General features: G+C 50.9%; 1 protein-coding gene across 2 annotated transcripts; it reads right to left on the bottom strand.

Moving 5' to 3' along the window:
* Positions 1-2,970: 2,970 nt before the first annotated feature.
* Positions 2,971-18,166, bottom strand: ARAF (A-Raf proto-oncogene, serine/threonine kinase). Of its 2 annotated transcripts, none has more exons than XM_069747810.1 (17): positions 18,079-18,166; positions 16,898-16,942; positions 14,106-14,355; positions 13,905-14,008; positions 13,305-13,407; positions 13,072-13,223; positions 11,922-12,002; positions 11,696-11,837; positions 10,880-10,907; positions 9,821-9,939; positions 8,201-8,403; positions 7,952-8,128; positions 7,720-7,766; positions 7,284-7,402; positions 7,074-7,205; positions 4,743-4,877; positions 2,971-3,448 (listed from the first exon to the last, which is right to left on the bottom strand). In XM_069747810.1, the coding sequence occupies exons 3-17, from the start codon at positions 14,346-14,348 to the stop codon at positions 3,308-3,310; spliced, it is 1,926 nt and encodes a 641-aa protein (XP_069603911.1). In that variant the 5' UTR covers positions 14,349-14,355; positions 16,898-16,942; positions 18,079-18,166; the 3' UTR covers positions 2,971-3,307. The 2 variants fall into 2 exon arrangements, with proteins under 2 accessions (XP_069603911.1, XP_069603912.1); XM_069747811.1 differs by having other exon boundaries at positions 11,696-11,834.
* Between the last annotated feature and the right edge of the window lie 206 nt (positions 18,167-18,372).

The following is an 18,372-nucleotide window of genomic DNA, read 5'->3' as shown; positions in this document are numbered from 1 at the left end:
TGCAGGGCCCCCAATATAGGGCCAGTTGTGGACTGCCCTTGTCAGGGCGGGAGCAAGATGGAGCCACTGCAGGGGTCTACAGGGCTATACTGCATCCCTGATGACCACTCCAGGATGAAGTATCCCTCACCTGACATGAAGAACACCACTTGGGCGGGGACGCTCCTTATTTGTCACCATTAGGCCCCTTTCACATATCAGATTTTTGCCATCAGTCACAATCCGTCGAATTTTGAAAAAAAAAAGGGATCCGGCGACTGATGCCGCCATATCCGTTTTTTTCCTCATTGACTTGTATTAGCGACGGATGGCCTCACGTTTCATCCGTCGTTTGCCGGATCCGTCGAAAAGTGTTTGTCCGGCAGCTGGAGACAACGGACAAAGTAACGTTTTTTGTGTCTGTCGAAAAAATGGACAGTGACGAATCCGTCGTTTGCTAGAATGGAAGCCTATGGCGCTGGATCCATCAAATGACGGAATCCGGCAACGAAATCTGTTTTTTTTTTAACTGAGAATTCTCCGATCCAATTACTGTAGCTAGATCCACTAGTCGGGATCGTCTAAAAAAACTGATCCGTCGCATCAGTTTTTCACAATCTGCGACGGATCCATCGAGCCAACGAATTGTGACGGCAAAAAACTTATGTGTGAAAGGGGCCTTAGGGTACCGTTACACTGTACGATTTACTAACGATCACGACCAGCGATATGACCTGGCCGTGATCGTTGGTAAGTCATTGTGTGGTCGCTGGAGAGCTGTCAAACAGACAGCTCTCCAGCGACCAACGATGCCGAAGTCCCCGGGTAACCAGGGTAAACATCAGGTTACTAAGCGCAGGGCCGCGCTTAGTAACCCGATGTTTATCCTGGTTACCATCGTAAATGTAAAAAAAACAAAAAACAGTACATACTCCCATTCCGGTGTCCGTCAGGTCCCTTGCCGTCTGCTTCCCGCACTGACTGCCGGCCGTAAAGTGAAAGCACAGCACAGCGCGCTGTGCTCTGCTTTCACTTTACGGCCGGCAGTCAGTCAGTGCGGGAAGCAGACGGCAAGGGACCTGACGGACACCGGAATGGGAGTATGTACTGTTTTTTTTTTTTACATTTACGATGGTAACCAGGATAAACATCGGGTTACTAAGCGCGGCTCTGCGCTTAGTAACCCGATGTTTACCCTGGTTACAAGCGAACGCATCGCTGTCACACACACCGATCCAGCGATGACAGCGGGAGATCCAGCGACGAAAGAAAGTTCCAAACGATCTGCTATGACGTACGATTCTCAGCAGGGTCCCTGATCGCTGCTGCGTGTCAGACACAGCGATATCGTATGGATAGCGCTGGAACGTCACGGATCGTACCGTCGTAGCAACAAAAGTGCCACTGTGAGACGGTACCCTTAGTTGCTCAGGGTCAGATCAGGTTTGGCTTTATTCCTTTTCCATGGTTCGATTGTCTGTATCCTATTGAGTCTATTGTTCCCAATATGGCCACTGTCAGCTTCGGGCCCGAGACGTCAGTAACTGAGGGACGTACTGACAGATGTGTTCTCCTACAAATGCCATGTGGTGGGATAATTTGTTTCCTGGAGGTGGTGGGATCATTGAGAGTGTTATACAAAGGGTCACTGTGTGCCCAGCCTATTCCACCACACTACTCCTAGAGTATAGGATTCCGATCTTCAGACTGCAGGGCTGATGGCTTCATGTTTGTTCTTTTATTAGGATACACAGACCCTGTCCTTTTTGGATGTTACATACCCAGAAGAGGGAACCGATCTCTCTTTTGTAGGTGGCATATTTATTTATTTTTAACTTGGCACCATTAAAAACTAAGTTATGGAGGAGTGACGGAGGCATCATGTGAGCGGTCCAACATAGTAGACGCAAGTCATGTGGGAGGTCCTACTCATTGTGAAGGCAAATAATGTGGGTGGTCCTAGTCATGGTGGAGGCAAGTCATGTGGGTGGTCCTAGTCATGATGGCTCGAAGTCATGTGGGCGCTCCTAATCATGGTGGCGACAAGCCATGTGGGCAGTCCTAGTCATGGTGGAGGAACGTGATATGGGCAGTCCTACTCATGGAGGAGGCAAATCTTGTGGGCTGTCCTACTCATGGTGGAGGCAAGTCATGTGGGCAGTACTAGTCATGGTGGCGGGAAGTCATGTGGGCGGTCCTAGTCATGTGGGCAGTCCTAGTCATGGTGGAGGAACGTGATATGGGCGGTCCTACTCATAGTGGAGGCAGTGAATCACTGAGTGACTCTGCCCATTTCACTCTTTACTAAATACAATACAAACTCTCTCCCCACAACATTATATATCTGTGAAGCATGGAACGTAGGAGTGTTCTTCAGTTCAGAAGATCATAGGGTGCAGTTTCTTTGATTTCAGAGGCAAAGAAACATTTTTTTTTTTATTTATTTTTTTTTTTACACCAAACTTATTTTATTTAAAACTATATATATATTACACATTGGTATATTCAATGCATTCAGATTTCCCTCACCGTACAGTTTAATTTATGGGATTCTCAAGCATGACCAGGCTCAACGTAACCCCCTCCTCACCACCCACATCCGTCCTCACAGCAGAAGACAGCGACTTCACATGTGCCGAAACTTGATGCCGGGAAAAAAAAATAAAAAAAATAAAAATCATTAAATCTGAGTTTTTACAAATAATTCTCCCCAATTAACGGAAAAAAAAAACTGCAGAAGATTCTCGGAGAGAAGAAATCAGGCACGTGTAGAAATAAATATCTTCCCCCTCTTGGACTTGCAGCTCATGACAGTCTCAGAATAGGAAATGCAAAATGATTCATAGGCGGGGCTTGGCAACCAGCCACGCCCCATGGACACAGGGGGAGGGGCATGGTATAGTTTGATTCGCTCAGGGAAAATAATTTGCATTATTATTATTAGTTCCCAAAGGCCCAGATTTTGTCACAGTGCATTATAGGAAACCTTAAAGGAGCGCTCCTATCAAAAAAATGACAAAGTCTCTGAGAACGTTGGCAAGTGCTCCCCGATACAGTTTGGTTTCTACACAGTAGCAGCTTGTGCTTCTCTCCATCAGAAGATCCCACTTTCTGTAGCCATGAGCATCTTAGGAGAAGACGACAATTCACCTCATAGTTTTTAAGACGGCTGGGAAACAATCCCGAAGAGAAGCAGCGAGGGAAGAAAAGTCTAGTGAGGAAGAGGACTAGGAGTTAGGAGACCATGGAGGACTGGACAGAAAGGCCGAACAAGGCCCCAGAATTAGAGATACTGCCACCTCGGAGTAGGAAACATGGAGAACGCTGATCACTGAGGCACGAGGCGCAGGGTGTTAATCAAGAAGGGGTTGAGGTCCTCAGAGTTCACCGCTCGATGAAGCGAGGGTTCTGATGCACTGCGCTCAATTTTTGGGAGAGCTCGCTGCAACAGCTCAATAGAAGAAAGGATCTAAAAGAGAGACGTGAGAATCCATGTAAATGTGACCCTCAAATGACAGGTACATACATTACTGATCCTGATTTACACCCTGTATTATGCCCCAGAGCTGCACTCACTATTCTGCTGGTGCAGTCCCTGTGTACATACATTACCGATCCGGAGTAACATCCTGTATTACACCCCAGAGCTGGACTCACTATTCTGCTGGTGCAGTCACTGTGTACACACATTACTGATCCCGAGTTACATCCTGTATTATACCCCAGAGCTGCACTCACATTACATTACTGATCCTGAGTTACATCTTGTATTATACTCCAGAGCTGCACTCACTATTCTGCTGGTGCAGTCCCTGTGTACATACATTACATTACTGATCCTCTACTGATCCCGAGTTACATTCTGTATTATACCCCAGAGCTGCACTCACTATTCTGATGGTACAGTCACTGTGTACATACATTACATTACTGATCCTCTAGTGATCCTGAGTTACATCCTGTATTATACCCCAGAGCTGCACTCACTATTCTGCTGGTGCAGTCCCTGTGTACATACATTACATTACTGATCCTCTACTGATCCCGAGTTACATTCTGTATTATACCCCAGAGCTGCACTCACTATTCTGATGGTACAGTCACTGTGTACATACATTACATTACTGATCCTCTAGTGATCCTGAGTTACATCCTGTATTATACCCCAGAGCTGCACTCACTATTCTGCTGGTGCAGTCCCTGTGTACATACATTACATTACTGATCCTCTACTGATCCCGAGTTACATTCTGTATTATACCCCAGAGCTGCACTCACTATTCTGATGGTACAGTCACTGTGTACATACATTACATTACTGATCCTCTAGTGATCCTGAGTTACATCCTGTATTATACCCCAGAGCTGCACTCACTATTCTGCTGGTGCAGTCACGGTGTACCTACATTACATTACTGATCCTGAGTTACATCCTGTATTACACCCCAGAGCTGCACTCACTATTCTGCTGGTGCAGTCACTGTGTACATACATTACTGATCATGTACTGATCCTGAGTTACATCCTGTATTACACCCCAGAGCTGCACTCACTATTCTGCTGGTGCATTCACTGTGTACATACATTACTGATCCTGAGTTATGTCCTGGATTATACCCCAGAGCTGCACTCACTATTCTGCTGGTGCAGTCACTGTGTACATACATTACTGATCCTGAGTTACATCCTGTAGTATACCTCAGAGCTGCACTCGCTATGCTGCTGATGCAGTCACTGTGGACATCCAGTCACACTGTGCTCACCTGTGGGAACAGCGGCCTCTCATCCCTCTTGAATTTCAGGCAATTTGCTAGAAGTCTTTTCATGGCTTTGGGGCAATTGTTCGAGACTTTACTGAGGTCAGGAGTGAGGTATCCGCGTCCGACCATGAAGATGATCTGAGGATGTGATTGTACGGTGATTATGCAGAGCCCTCACATTGCACTATGTGCTCAACTTACGACCATGCAAGTTGTAAACACAACCGGACAGAGCACATTTTTACAATTCTGACCACTGTCCCTTTATGAGGTTATAACTCTGGATCGCTTTAACGGATCCTGCTGATTATGAAAATGTTTTTCGTGACATATTGTACTTCACGTTAGTGGTAAAATTTCTTCGATATGACTTGCATTTATTTTGGAAAAAAAACAAAACAAAACAGAAATTTGGCAAAAATGTTGAAAATTTATCATTTTTCAAACTTACTTTTTGTGCCCTTAATCTACTTTACATCAGCACAATTTTGGAAACATTTTTGTTGTTAAGTTATAAGGGTTAAAAGTTGATCAGCAATTTCTCATTTTTCCAACAACATTTACAAAATCATATATTTTTTTTTCTTTTCAGTAAGCGCTATTACTTGCCGAATAAGGAGGGAGCCGAAGATATTCATTCATCTCTACTCAACACTAGCCATCATGTCAGCATCAGTTTTGTTTTCACTTTTGTAAACCTCCCCAATTCTAACCCCAACTACAAAGAATGGAAAAAAAAATGCAATTCTTTTTATTTTATGATTTTTATCTAAGGGGGCGACAAAGAGGGATTTGATTTACTATTTTTTTTTTTTTTAGACCCTATCACAGTGATCAAGAGGAACAAATAGTAAAAATTCCTTATTGTGCCGGGTACTGGCCAGCAGATCTCGGCGGGCGCACTGCGTATGTGACCACCATTTCTTTCCAGGAAGGTGACACGGAAGGCCGGGGGATGGATCAGGAGGTACCGGGGATGGCGGAGGTATCGCAATGTGGGGGGCTTGGGGGACCCCATTTCTTTTTTTTTTTTATATATCCAATATCTTTTATTGAGAGCAAAACGCAGCAGAGTACAATAAATGCAGAGAGTCGCAGATCAACAACACATATCAAATTAAAACCACAGAAATATGAGCTAAACAGTTTGACCTGCGACAACTTGAGTCCAAACTCTCATTTTGTTATAAGGGGAAATACAAACAGCCAAGGGTAGCGGGTGGGGGGGAAGGTGTTGAGTGTGACAAGCAACAGACCTAAAACAAATTAACAATGATACTGAGGAAGAGGAAAGGAAAGAGCCTAGTATCAAGCAAATCTAGACTCCTTAAGGAAGGGCAAGATCTATTATGGCCAATAGAGGGGCTGCTAAGGAAGAATCCAGCCAGAGGGCCCAAGATCAAATGCTTTTTTCCTTCTGCTTAAGGGAAGAAGTTAGTAAGTATTCATATTGAAAGAGAATTTACCCTGTTAATAAGCTCTTGAATACAGGGAGAGTTCGGGGACTTAAAATTTGCAGCAACACAAAATCTTGCAGATATCAGAATATGTGAAAGAACCGTCCCCATCTTGTCCAGACCAAGATGTAAGATCGCCAAACTGGGTTCTGGGGGTATTCTCTGGCCTAAAATATGTGAGCACGGATCAAAAACCCTAAGCCAGAATGGAAGAATTATCAGACAGTCCCACCACATATGGCTCAAGGAACCTTTTTAAATGCAACCTCTCCAGTAAAGGGGGGAATAATTTGGGGAGAAGCGAGCTATTCTCACCAGATAGAGATACCATCTGAGGTGCAGTTTTTTATCTGCTCTCGGTGATTAACACATGGGGGACCCCATTTCTCTCTCCTCTGATATCATCTAACATATCAGAGGAGAGAGAAATGAATGGGGGAAAAAAAAAAAAAAAAATCAGACTTTTTGTGATCGCTGTTATTCGGTGTATATAACGGCGATCACATTACAGGGGACAGTAAAAACCAGCCCTGATCATGTTCTCCAGGGTCTTAGCTACCCCCGGTAGGCGAGATCCCAGGAATTTTCCAACGCTGGGGGACGCTATACCCTTATTTCTCATCATCGTGTAAAAGTGGCGCTGAGGAATAAGTACCCTTAACTGCTGCCGTTAAAAAGGCGTATCGGCGATAGTTAAGGGGTTAAATCCTACCCCCAGTCCAGAAAAACTCCCAGCATGCGCTTACAACCAAATGCCGTTAAAAACTACAACTCCCAGTATGTCTAACAGCTAAGGTGCTGGCTGAGGAACACTGCCCGTGGAGAATGGAGCCATGACATCTTTGTACTACAAGTCACAGAAGCCTCTGCTCATCACCTGGTCTCTGTTGTTGATATTTGCATAGGGTAGCAGTCCGGCCATCAGCTCGTACAGCACCACCCCGTAGGCGTAGACATCAGACTGGAAGCTGTACGGACTATTCTCCTGCATCCTTATCACCTCCGGGGCCTGCAAAAAAGGGAGAAACCATCAGCGAGGGAGCAAGAATACACAGCAAGTCACAAAGCGGCGGAGCGACGAGCTCACCATCCATAGGATGGAACCACTGGGCTGCTCCACCTGCTGTGATCCACTCCACCGCGTCTTTACCGTGGCCAACCCAAAATCTCCAATCTTCACGGTGAGCCCCTCGTGAAGGAAGATGTCTGCAAACTCAGTTAAGGAGGAAAACGAGTCAACAGCAAGGGTTTCCTCCATGTATGACCCTCAATCAGCAAGTGACCAGCTGCCAAGAGCGTCTCTATCGCTCTGCCGATCCCAGCGAAGTACACAGACGCCCATTGTTTCAATTGGAATTGTGTAATGCTTCTGTTCACCTTTGGTGGCGCTGTAGGTTATAAGGGGGTGGAGCATGACATGTATTGCACCTCCCCTTAGAATAAATAAAATGTATTAAGCCTATCCATAGTGCTCCCTTAAGAAAAACCATTTAAAAAAAAAAAGGTGCGAGGTGAAAGGATACTGTTGGATTTCAGATCACGATGGATGATATTCTTCGCATGGAGGTAGCTAAGAAAAAAATAAGTGAAAAATTATAAGAGGCTGAAAAGTTACGCCCTGATAGAGGGGAGGCCAGACGGAGGCTCGGAGGAGTCCCCAGGGCTGTAGTAGGTCGGCAATGAGGCTATTTTCTGGCTTGGATTCATTATGGAATAGGGGGGCGTTTGGACCCCGCAGAGGAGCCCATTACTTACTCCATCCCCTGCGCCGTCTGTCGTGCGATGTCGATCAGCTGGAAAACATCAAATCGCGTCTCGATGACGTGCAGGTGGCGATACAGGCTGCTCCCCTCGCACCACTGGGTGATTATTGCAAAGGTGGGTTTTGTCATGAAGCCCATGAAGAGGAGGATGTTGACGTGACGCGTTTTCCTGTAAGGGGGGGTTGTTAGTGGACAGATTTCGGGAAAGGTGGTCTTCCCCGCGATGAGACCCCTTCCTCACCTGAGAACCTGCATCTCGTTCTTAAAGGCCTGGATTTGCTCTGCGGTTGGATTGGTCACTTTGAGGATCTTGACGGCCACGTCACCATGCCACTTGCCTCTGTACACCGTGCCAAAGGAGCCTGTGCCGATGCGCTTTAGTATCACCACCTCACTGGAGTTCACCTCCCAGTAGTAGCTGGAGTCCCGGTAGCCCAACTGTTTCTAGAAGAGAAAGGAGGGAACCAAGGGCATCATTTGCATGAAGTTTAGGACCCCCAGTGTACATGCACAGCAGGTGCCAGGGGGAGTGGGCTACGGAGTAGAGCTTGCTCTATATGCAGCCATCAGTAATATACAGAGGGAATCCTGCTGAAGCGGCCAGGATAGGCGATAATTCTGATCATGGCTGTTTCTCTGATAGATACTGGCATTAATATCTAATCTTTCAATCTCATATTCACTGTGGTGCCAATGGGCAGTAATGGCAGCGGAGGACTGAAATAAGCTGGAGGTTGTGGCAGCCAAAAAAAACCCATAATTCTGGTGTTTCGATTTTTTTTTCTTGTTACATCGTTTACCGATCTGATTAATTTACTTTATATTTTGATTGAGCGGGCGTTTCTTAACACAGAGATATCAAATATGTGTATTTTTTAAAATTGTTTTATTTTGGATGGAGCAAAAGTGGGGTGAATTGAACTTATTTTTTTTTCTTTTTACGTTATTTTGTTTTACTGTCTGCAATAGTCCCCTTGTGCTAGACAAAGCAGGGCTTCGGCATAAATGATGATCTTCTATGAACGCGGGCCACGGCTCCATGGGCCGGAATTCAGAGGAGATTTACAATGACAGGCACAGGGATCATTTGCAGACCACCAACTGTCATGACAACCCATCGGCACCCCACAATCACGTGACGGGGGCCAATGGGTAGGTCTTGTGACACGCTTCCACCCGGCACATGTTAAATGCCACGGTCATAGATTCACAATGGCATTTAAATGGGTTATCCAGTACTTTAACGAACACGCAGTTGCTAACAAAGGAAACTACTTTTCAGTTGTCCTCAGCGCCAGTCTTTGACCACTCCTGCCAGAGTTTCAGCTTCTCCTTGTCAACAGAGCAGTGGTTTATTTTCCTGTTGACAGGGTGGGACACTGGTGTCATGCTGATTGACAGCTGACTTCCCCCAATTAGGTAGCTGGGAGCCAGCTGTCAATCAGCATGACACCAGTCCCGCCCTGTAAACAGGAAAATAAACTGTTGCTCTGTTGACATATTGTCAGAAGATGTCTGTGACCGCTCTGTGCCAGTGGAGAACGGCACCGGGCACAACAGAGTTACTTCCTTGGCACATTTTTTTTTTCTAAAATTCCGGCTATCCCTTTTAACTTGTTAACAGCCACGGGTGGATCTCGGATCCACCCGTGGCTGTTAGAGGAACATGACAGCTGTTCGCATAAGCGGTCCTGCACAGGAAAAGATGTGGGCCCAGCGCCAGAGTCTGCATCAAAGGGAGAGACACAACCCTGGTTGTACCTATACTTCCAAGGTCATGAAGAGGTTAAGCCCGCGCCGCACATTGAAGTGGTGGGCAATCTGAAGAGTTTCTCCTTTCAATTAAATATCCATCACTCACCACTTTCTTCTTATCATCAGAAGACGAAGTCCTACGGTCTCTTGGGGCCTCCACAGGTGACTTGGCTGGTGGGGACTTACTACCAACAGGGGGGACAGTTTTGGGGGTTCCATCCTTTGCTGAAAATAAAAGATTTAATATTATATACAGAACAAAGGGCGCTGGATGGAGAGGAGGACATAGAGGGGTCCATGCAGGGGTCCATTCTGAGTGGGGGGGTGGCTGAAAGGAGAGAGGAGGATACAGAGGGGTGCATACAGGTGATGGAAGTGATGGCTGGAGAGAGGAGGACACAGTGGTCTATAGAGGGAATGCGGGCACAGTATGGAGAGAGGAGGACACGGGTCCATACAGGGGCACTGCACGAAGAGAGGATACAGGGGTCAATGGCACTACATGAAGAGAGGAGGACATGGGTCTATACGGGGGACAGGGGCACTGGATGAAGAGAGGAGGACACAGGGGTCCATACAGAGAATAAGGGCACTGCATGAAGAGAGGGTGGCACAGGGGTCAGGGGCACCAAATGAAGAGAGGAGGATACAGGGGTCTGGGGCACTGGATGGAGACAGGAGGACACATGGGTCCACACAGGGGTCAGGGTCACTGAATGCAGAGAGAAGGACACATGGACATACAGGGGCACTGGATGAAGAGAGGAGGACACAGGGGTCCATACAGAGAACATTGGCACTGCATGAAGAGAGGACATGGGTCCATACAGGGAACAGGGGCACTGCATGAAGAGAGGAGAACACAGGTGAACATACAGGGGACGCTGGATGGAGAAAAGGAAAACAAATGGCTCTTTACAGGGAACAAGGCACTAGATGGAGGGGAGGATATTGGGGTCTATACAGTGGACAGAAAAGCGGAGAATGGACAGAGGAGAATACAGAGTGATCTATACAGGGGATGCAGGATGGAGAGGAAGGATACACTGGGGGTCTACACAGTAGGCATTGGATAGGGAGGGGGAGGTTTAGGGGGTCTATACAGTGGCCGTTGGATTGAGAGAGGAGGATATGGGGGTCTATACATAGAGGAAACATAACTCACGAGAGATTGCTGCATTCCTTAATGCCTCCTAACAAAAAAAGAAAAATGTGACAATGAATGATCCAATGATACATTTGGGGGTCCACTCCTTGTCTAAGAGGGAAGCAGCGGCTTCTACAGACCTCCCCAAGAATTGAATCCATATAATAGTGTTATAATAAATCCTCGGTTCCAGACGCGGCGAGAGTCATAGATGAATCACAAGAGGAGGAGGGCAGTGATGTCTGAATATGAATGGACATGGCTGACTGGGGTCTGTGTCTGTCTAGTAGCCCACATCCCACCGACACCCACCTGTAATACCTGGTACTAGGGGCCCAGACAGCCCTTCCCACCCTGGACAGTATCATCACATGAACAGACATATTGGCAGATAAAAGGGTTCTAAAAGTCAGCAATTAGAGAGGGCGCAGTGGTGCCTGTTAGTCGAGCCCTAATTTAAAGGGGCGCATTTTGGCAATGCCCATAAATAACTACTAAACAGGACTGATACCCCATGGACACTGGTCCATGCCTCAGCTGGGATCATGGGACATAAACCCCTGGTGATCAGAGGGGGCACCACAGGGACACATGTATCCTGCAGCGGCCACTACAGGAAAAATGTGGTATTACATGTGATGCAGGGTGCTCCAGAGCATTTGGAAGCAACCCTAACAAATAAGAGGTGCTCTGACAGTATATATATCATTGTAAAAATGAATGCCCCCTCCCCTTGTCAATGCCCAGTGGTCTATGCTCATGGTCCTCTCTACCTCCAATACAACGGGGTCTACACTCAGTAATAGCACAGCCTCTCCCTTCCTGACAGGGTACCTCAATGACGCTGTTATCCACAGGACCAGTGGTGCTGTCAATATGAACGTTGGGGGTGGAGGTGGAGCGATGCCGTTGCAGGGGTTGCCCCTCGCTGGGGAATGAAAAGGATGCAGCTCCAGGGTGCTGTGTCCGGGGGCTGCTGCAGGGAGAGATGGAATGGGCTGGGAACCAGGGACATCAACACAGAATGACACAGACAAGGACAGTATGGAGGCGTCATTACCTGGATGGCTGTGGGGTGTAGGGTTCATGGATAATGCCAGGGGAATGATCGTAATAATAATCCTGACAACTGGGTACTGGTCTAAAGGACAAGCAAACAAGAGGCATTAGGAAACCGGGTGGTGGGTAAAGAGCGAGATCTGTACCTCATGTGGCTGCCGTGAGTGGCGTCTGTGTGCCCAACTTTCTGCAATATTCGTCGCATCATTTTTTTCAATATTTATATCCAAAATTCTGATTAATTTTATAATATGTCTTTATAATGCTCAGAGTTCAAAAAAAATTCTGTAGAGCCATAGTGCTACATGGTACGATTCTTTCTGCTTGCAGCCATCACTAGGGGGAGCTCCCTGTATACAGCAATCCATGATATGTCTGAGGCCACCACTAGGGGGAGCTCCCTGTATGCAGAGTTACATGGTAAGATCCTGTCTGCAGCCACCACTAGGGGGAGCTCCCTGTATACAGAGATAAATGGTAAGATTATGTCTGCAGCCACCACTAGGGGGAGCTCCCTGTATACAGATACATAAGATTCTGTCTGCAGCCACCACTAGGGGGAGCTCCCCGTATACAGAGATACATGGTAAGATTATGTCTGCAGCCACCACTAGGGGGAGCTCCCAGTATACGAAGATACATGATAAGATTCTGTCTGCAGCCACCACTAGGGGGATCTCCCAGTATACAGAGATGCATGATAAGATTCTGTCTGCAGTCACCACTAGGGGGAGCTCCCTGTATACAGAGATACATGATAAGATTCTGTCTGCAGTCACCACTAGGGGGAGCTCCCAGTATACAGAGATATATGATAAGATTCTGTCTGCAGCGAGCCCCCCCTTGTGGTGTTTGCATAAATTTCATAACTTATCTCCATGTCTTTCAGAAGTCTGTATCAGAAAAATGGAGCCTGACTGCTATTTAAACGCACAGTGTAGAGTTGTAATCTATTTTTCCATAAAGATCTCTTCTTGCTGCCAGTGAATGTTAAGTCTTTAGACTTCCACGCTTCACTCACTACAATCAGGATACTATTCCTGCCATTCACTGACAGGAAGCTGAAATGCTGACAACGCTGCAGGCCTGAAATATCAAGTGTATTAGTAAGCATGCACGGTAACCGGGCTGCCGGGGGCGGTGGCACTTACTTGGGCAGCTTGGTTATATCCACACAGGCGGTGGGCACCTTACTGCTGCAGTGCTGGTGAAACTTGTACCCGCAGGTCTGACAGCGAAAACCATGAAACAGGAACTTGAGGCAGAAGTCGCAGAACGCCAGGTTAAAGTGGGTTTTCCGCACCTGCAGCAAGGCATTGTGGGGAAAATGAGATGATGGTGGTGGCAGAAAGACAGAACATGGGCGCACAGATGGAGAACTCACAAAATTGTGCATGGACAGTGGGACGTCAGCCAGGACCTCCACCATCAGCTCCTCCCCCACTAGTGGCGTGATGTCCGTCTCCCAGTCTGTGAGGGTTTTTCGTCTGCAGGGAAATGGGTCGTATTACTTGATATTGTTTGCTCCTTCCCCTTTAAGGATGGTGCATGACAACCTCAGGGGACCACAAAGTGGCGTCCAATATGGTTGTCAATCTTAAGCAACATGTAACTAGGGAGAAATGAGGGCAGTTCTGTCTGCAGCCCCATGACAGCACTGCTGTGCAGCACAGGGGTTCACTTATTTACAAGGCCAGTGATGGCGTCTAGGAGAGAAATAAATGGAAGTGAACCTGCAGCAGCATGGCGTTACATAACTGCATCCAATGCTGGGAGAGAAGTGTTAGGGGAAGGTAACGCCACGCTGCCAACACGCGCTGAGCGAGAGCCACCCTTATGGTGCTGAACAGCGATGCAGCAGAGCCGAGTGTGTCCTCACATCCGTCCCTAAGGAGGAGGAGAACCTGCGCTCCACACTCTGCTGCATCCGATAAGCCCCGCGCCTGTATATAGCCAGCCGGAGGTCCGTCACCCTGCTCCGTACCCGTGTAGCAGGCGATACACCGCACAGCACTGCTGGTTCAGGCCACGCACTTTCAACGCCTTGTCCAGGGAGTCGTAGACGGTCATCCCCGGACGGACATTCACCTGGAAACAGACACGGACAGCATGAAGTATAGTGATGGCTCCATGTAATATCCATCTCTTCCACCCCTATACCCTGATGCCTCCAGGTCTGACTCACCACTGTCCTCTGCTGGTTGGGCAGATAGACTTTGACGGTGCCCCCAGACTTCCCTTCTGCGGCTGTCACTTCACTCTGCGATCCCCGGGGTCCCTCTTGGGGGAGCAGTCCTCGTCCCCCAGGACTTGGCAGCTCCAGGACAGCTGCCGACAACATGACGGCGCTTCCTTTGCCGAGTTCCTGAGACAGGGAGCGCAGAGCGCCATTGGCAATGTTCGCCGGTGGGGTATGGGATCGCTTCATTGGGACACTGCAAACAAAGGAGAGCGGTTTAAAGCCGGGGAGGTGGACAGGACTCCTGCTCTCGCCCAGAAATGAGGTCCTCCGTCTGCCTTCTCCTTGGCCGCGCTCACCCACTGCCCGAAGCTTGCTATCGAGCTGCATCTCTCGCACAGGAGAAAAAGATCCGCCGGTCTGAGCCATTTGGCGGAACAATAACTGTGGCAGATGGAAGAGAGGGGAGTCATAGAACAGAAAGTAGGAGGTGGAGAGATGGGGGAGCAGCGGGACTGACAGCCACAGGCAGCTTAAAGGGGACTGTCAAAATCAGCCATTCAGAGGGGCAGGGAAAGCAGTAAGAGAGGAGGAGGAGCCCAGGAGGGAAAAAGAGGAAGGGAGGGGGAGGGATGGATGGAGAGAGGGGGGGGAGGGATGGATGGAGAGAGGGGGGGGGGAGGGATGGATGGAGAGAGGGGGGGGGGGAGGGATGGGGGGAGGGACCGACCAGAGGGAGGGACCGACCAGAGGGAGGGAGGGAGGGACCGACCACGGGGAGGGAAGGAGACCGGAGGGAGGGACGGAGAGAGACCGGAGGGAGGGACGGAGAGAGACCGGAGGGAAGGGACGGAGAGAGACCGGAGGGAAGGGACGGAGAGAGACCGGAGGGAAGGGACGGAGAGAGACCGGAGGGAAGGGACGGAGAGAGACCGGAGGGAAGGGACGGAGAGAGACCGGAGGGAAGGGACGGAGAGAGACCGGAGGGAAGGGACGGAGAGAGACCGGAGGGAAGGGACGGAGAGAGACCGGAGGGAAGGGACGGAGAGAGACCGGAGGGAAGGGACGGAGAGAGACCGGAGGGAAGGGACGGAGAGAGACCGGAGGGAAGGGACGGAGAGAGACCGGAGGGAAGGGACGGAGAGAGACCGGAGGGAAGGGACGGAGAGAGACCGGAGGGAAGGGACGGAGAGAGACCGGAGGGAAGGGACGGAGAGAGACCGGAGGGAAGGGACGGAGAGAGACCGGAGGGAAGGGACGGAGAGAGACCGGAGGGAAGGGACGGAGAGAGACCGGAGGGAAGGGACGGAGAGAGACCGGAGGGAAGGGACGGAGAGAGACCGGAGGGAAGGGACGGAGAGAGACCGGAGGGAAGGGACGGAGAGAGACCGGAGGGAAGGGACGGAGAGAGACCGGAGGGAAGGGACGGAGAGAGACCGGAGGGAAGGGACGGAGAGAGACCGGAGGGAAGGGACGGAGAGAGACCGGAGGGAAGGGACGGAGAGAGGGGAGGGAAGGGACGGAGCGAGGGGAGGGAAGGGACGGAGCGAGGGGAGGGAAGGGACGGAGCGAGGGGAGGGAAGGGACGGAGCGAGGGGAGGGAAGGGACGGAGAGAGGGGAGGGAAGGGACGGAGAGAGGGGAGGGAAGGGACGGAGAGAGGGGAGGGAAGGGACGGAGAGAGGGGAGGGAAGGGACGGAGAGAGGGGAGGGAAGGGACGGAGAGAGGGGGGGAGGGACGGAGAGAGGGGGAGGAGGGACGGAGAGAGGGGGAGGAGGGACGGAGAGAGGGGGAGGAGGGACGGAGAGAGGGGGAGGGGGGACGGAGAGAGGGGAGGGGGGACGGAGCGAGGGGAGGGAAGGGACGGAGCGAGGGGAGGGAAGGGACGGAGCGAGGGGAGGGAAGGGACGGAGCGAGGGGAGGGAAGGGACGGAGCGAGGGGAGGGAAGGGACGGAGAGAGGGGAGGGAAGGGACGGAGAGAGGGGAGGGAAGGGACGGAGAGAGGGGAGGGAAGGGACGGAGAGAGGGGAGGGAAGGGACGGAGAGAGGGGAGGGAAGGGACGGAGAGAGGGGAGGGAAGGGACGGAGAGAGGGGAGGGAAGGGACGGAGAGAGGGGAGGGAAGGGACGGAGAGAGGGGAGGGAAGGGACGGAGAGAGGGGAGGGAAGGGACGGAGAGAGGGGAGGGGAGGGACGGAGAGAGGGGAGGGGAGGGAAGGGACGGAGAGAGGGGAGGGAAGGGACGGAGAGAGGGGAGGGAAGGGACGGAGAGAGGGGGGGGAGGGACGGAGAGAGGGGGGAAGGGACGGAGGGAGGGGAGGGAAGGGACGGAGAGAGGGGAGGGAAGGGACGGAGAGAGGGGGGGAGGGACGGAGAGAGGGGAGAGGGACGGAGAGAGGGGAGAGGGACGGAGAGAGGGGAGGAGGGACGGAGAGAGGGGAGGAGGGACGGAGAGAGGGGAGGAGGGACGGAGAGAGGGGAGGAGGGACGGAGAGAGGGGAGGAGGGACGGAGAGAGGGGAGGAGGGACGGAGAGAGGGGAGGAGGGACGGAGAGAGGGGAGGAGGGACGGAGAGAGGGGAGGAGGGACGGAGAGAGGGGAGGAGGGACGGAGAGAGGGGAGGAGGGACGGAGAGAGGGGAGGAGGGACGGAGAGAGGGGAGAGGGACGGAGAGAGGGGAGAGGGACGGAGGGAGGGATGGAGGAGGGGGGAGTGATGAAAGAGACCGTGGGCAGAGCTGCAGACCTGCAGGGAATAAGCATGTTGCAAACAATACCTGTACTGAGCCATGTTCTCACCTTGCTGGGCACAGTCTCCTATCCTCAGCCTTCACTATGCGCTATCTGGAAAAGGAGTGGAGAGAGTTAATAGGTAAAATCAGCAGTACAAAGCCTGCGTCACTGCTCCTAGTGGCCAGAGCGATCATTACAACCAGTGATTACAAGGTGGGGGATTATAGAGTTAGGCTACGTTCACACTAGCGTTATGCTAGTGTGCGTCGGGTTAGCGTCGGGCAACGCAGCGGCGACGCACGCGTCATGCGCCCCTATGTTTAACATGGGGGACGCATGCGTTTTTGTTTGTTGCGTTGTGTGACGCATGCGTCTTTTTTGCTGCAAGCGCCGGACCAAGAAAACGCAACAAGTTGCATTTTTCTTGCGTCCGATTTTCGGCAAAAAACGACGCATGCGTCGTAAAACGCAGCGTTTTTGCGTGCGTTGTGCATTGCGTCGCCGACGCAGCGGCGCACAACGCTAGTGTGAACGTAGCCTTAGAGGAGCCAATCAGAGCTGCAGAATGGTTGGTTATTGGATTAATAGTGGCTCCAGAGCAGGGTGCACACCCCAGAGCCACATTGTCAGAAATCTTACTACCCGCTCTGCCATAACACGGCTGCCCCAGAGATGAGCACAGCGCCCTGTCCATAGTCACCCGTCCCTGCAGAGCTCTTCTGGTCTCCCAGACATGGAAATCACAGGTGAGCAGCAGGCACTGCAGGTGGCAGAGGGCCATATCTAAAGCTGTGGACTTCCCCTTTAATAGTCCCCTGCAGCGCGCAGGTGTGGACATAGGGACAACATAGCAGCCATATGCAGTGATCACAATCCGCGACTCCTCAGCAGTCACAGAACTACAGCTCAGGGCATGCTGGGAGTTGTAGTATCCAAAGCAGCCGGAGAGTTCTAGTTTGGAGGGCACAGATCTAGAGCTGCAGGCCCCATACACTGACAGCAAGCAGAGAGGTGGAAAATGGCGAGGAAATAAGGCGGAGCCGGAATGGAGCAGGTGCAGAATGCCACTGTTCCGGCACGGCCCCGTTATCCGGTGATTACAGGTCCGGCCCTCACAGGACACGGTGCACACAGGAATGTCGCCGCACACAGGCTCGCACCGTGTCATGGATCCGGGGCGCTTACAGCACAGTCAGCACTGGACGTGTCATTACTTCCTGACGTCACGCCGGCCCGTTCTCACTCACCCGGTGCTGGGAGCCGCCGCCATGTCACACGGAGCACGTCCTGGTCCCGCCCCCTCCTGCGCCCTGCTCTCCGCCGCATACTATTGGTGGAAGGGAACGTCAATCAAACGTCTCTCGGCGCCTCCCAGGGCCAAAGAAGAGGGAGAGGGCTGCCGTGACGTCACGGTAGAGGGCGGGGCGTGCTTGGTGGTGACGTAATACGATAAACCTGCAGGAGCCGGAGTGTCGGCGGCGGCGGCGGTTCTCTGCATGAGGGGAGTCAGGGATGGATGCTTCAGTCTGGAGGACATGGCC

Source organism: Ranitomeya imitator, chromosome 2 (assembly GCF_032444005.1).
Source record: "Ranitomeya imitator isolate aRanImi1 chromosome 2, aRanImi1.pri, whole genome shotgun sequence".
NCBI lineage: Eukaryota > Metazoa > Chordata > Amphibia > Anura > Dendrobatidae > Ranitomeya > Ranitomeya imitator.
This window is presented reverse-complemented; position numbering and strand designations above follow the sequence as displayed.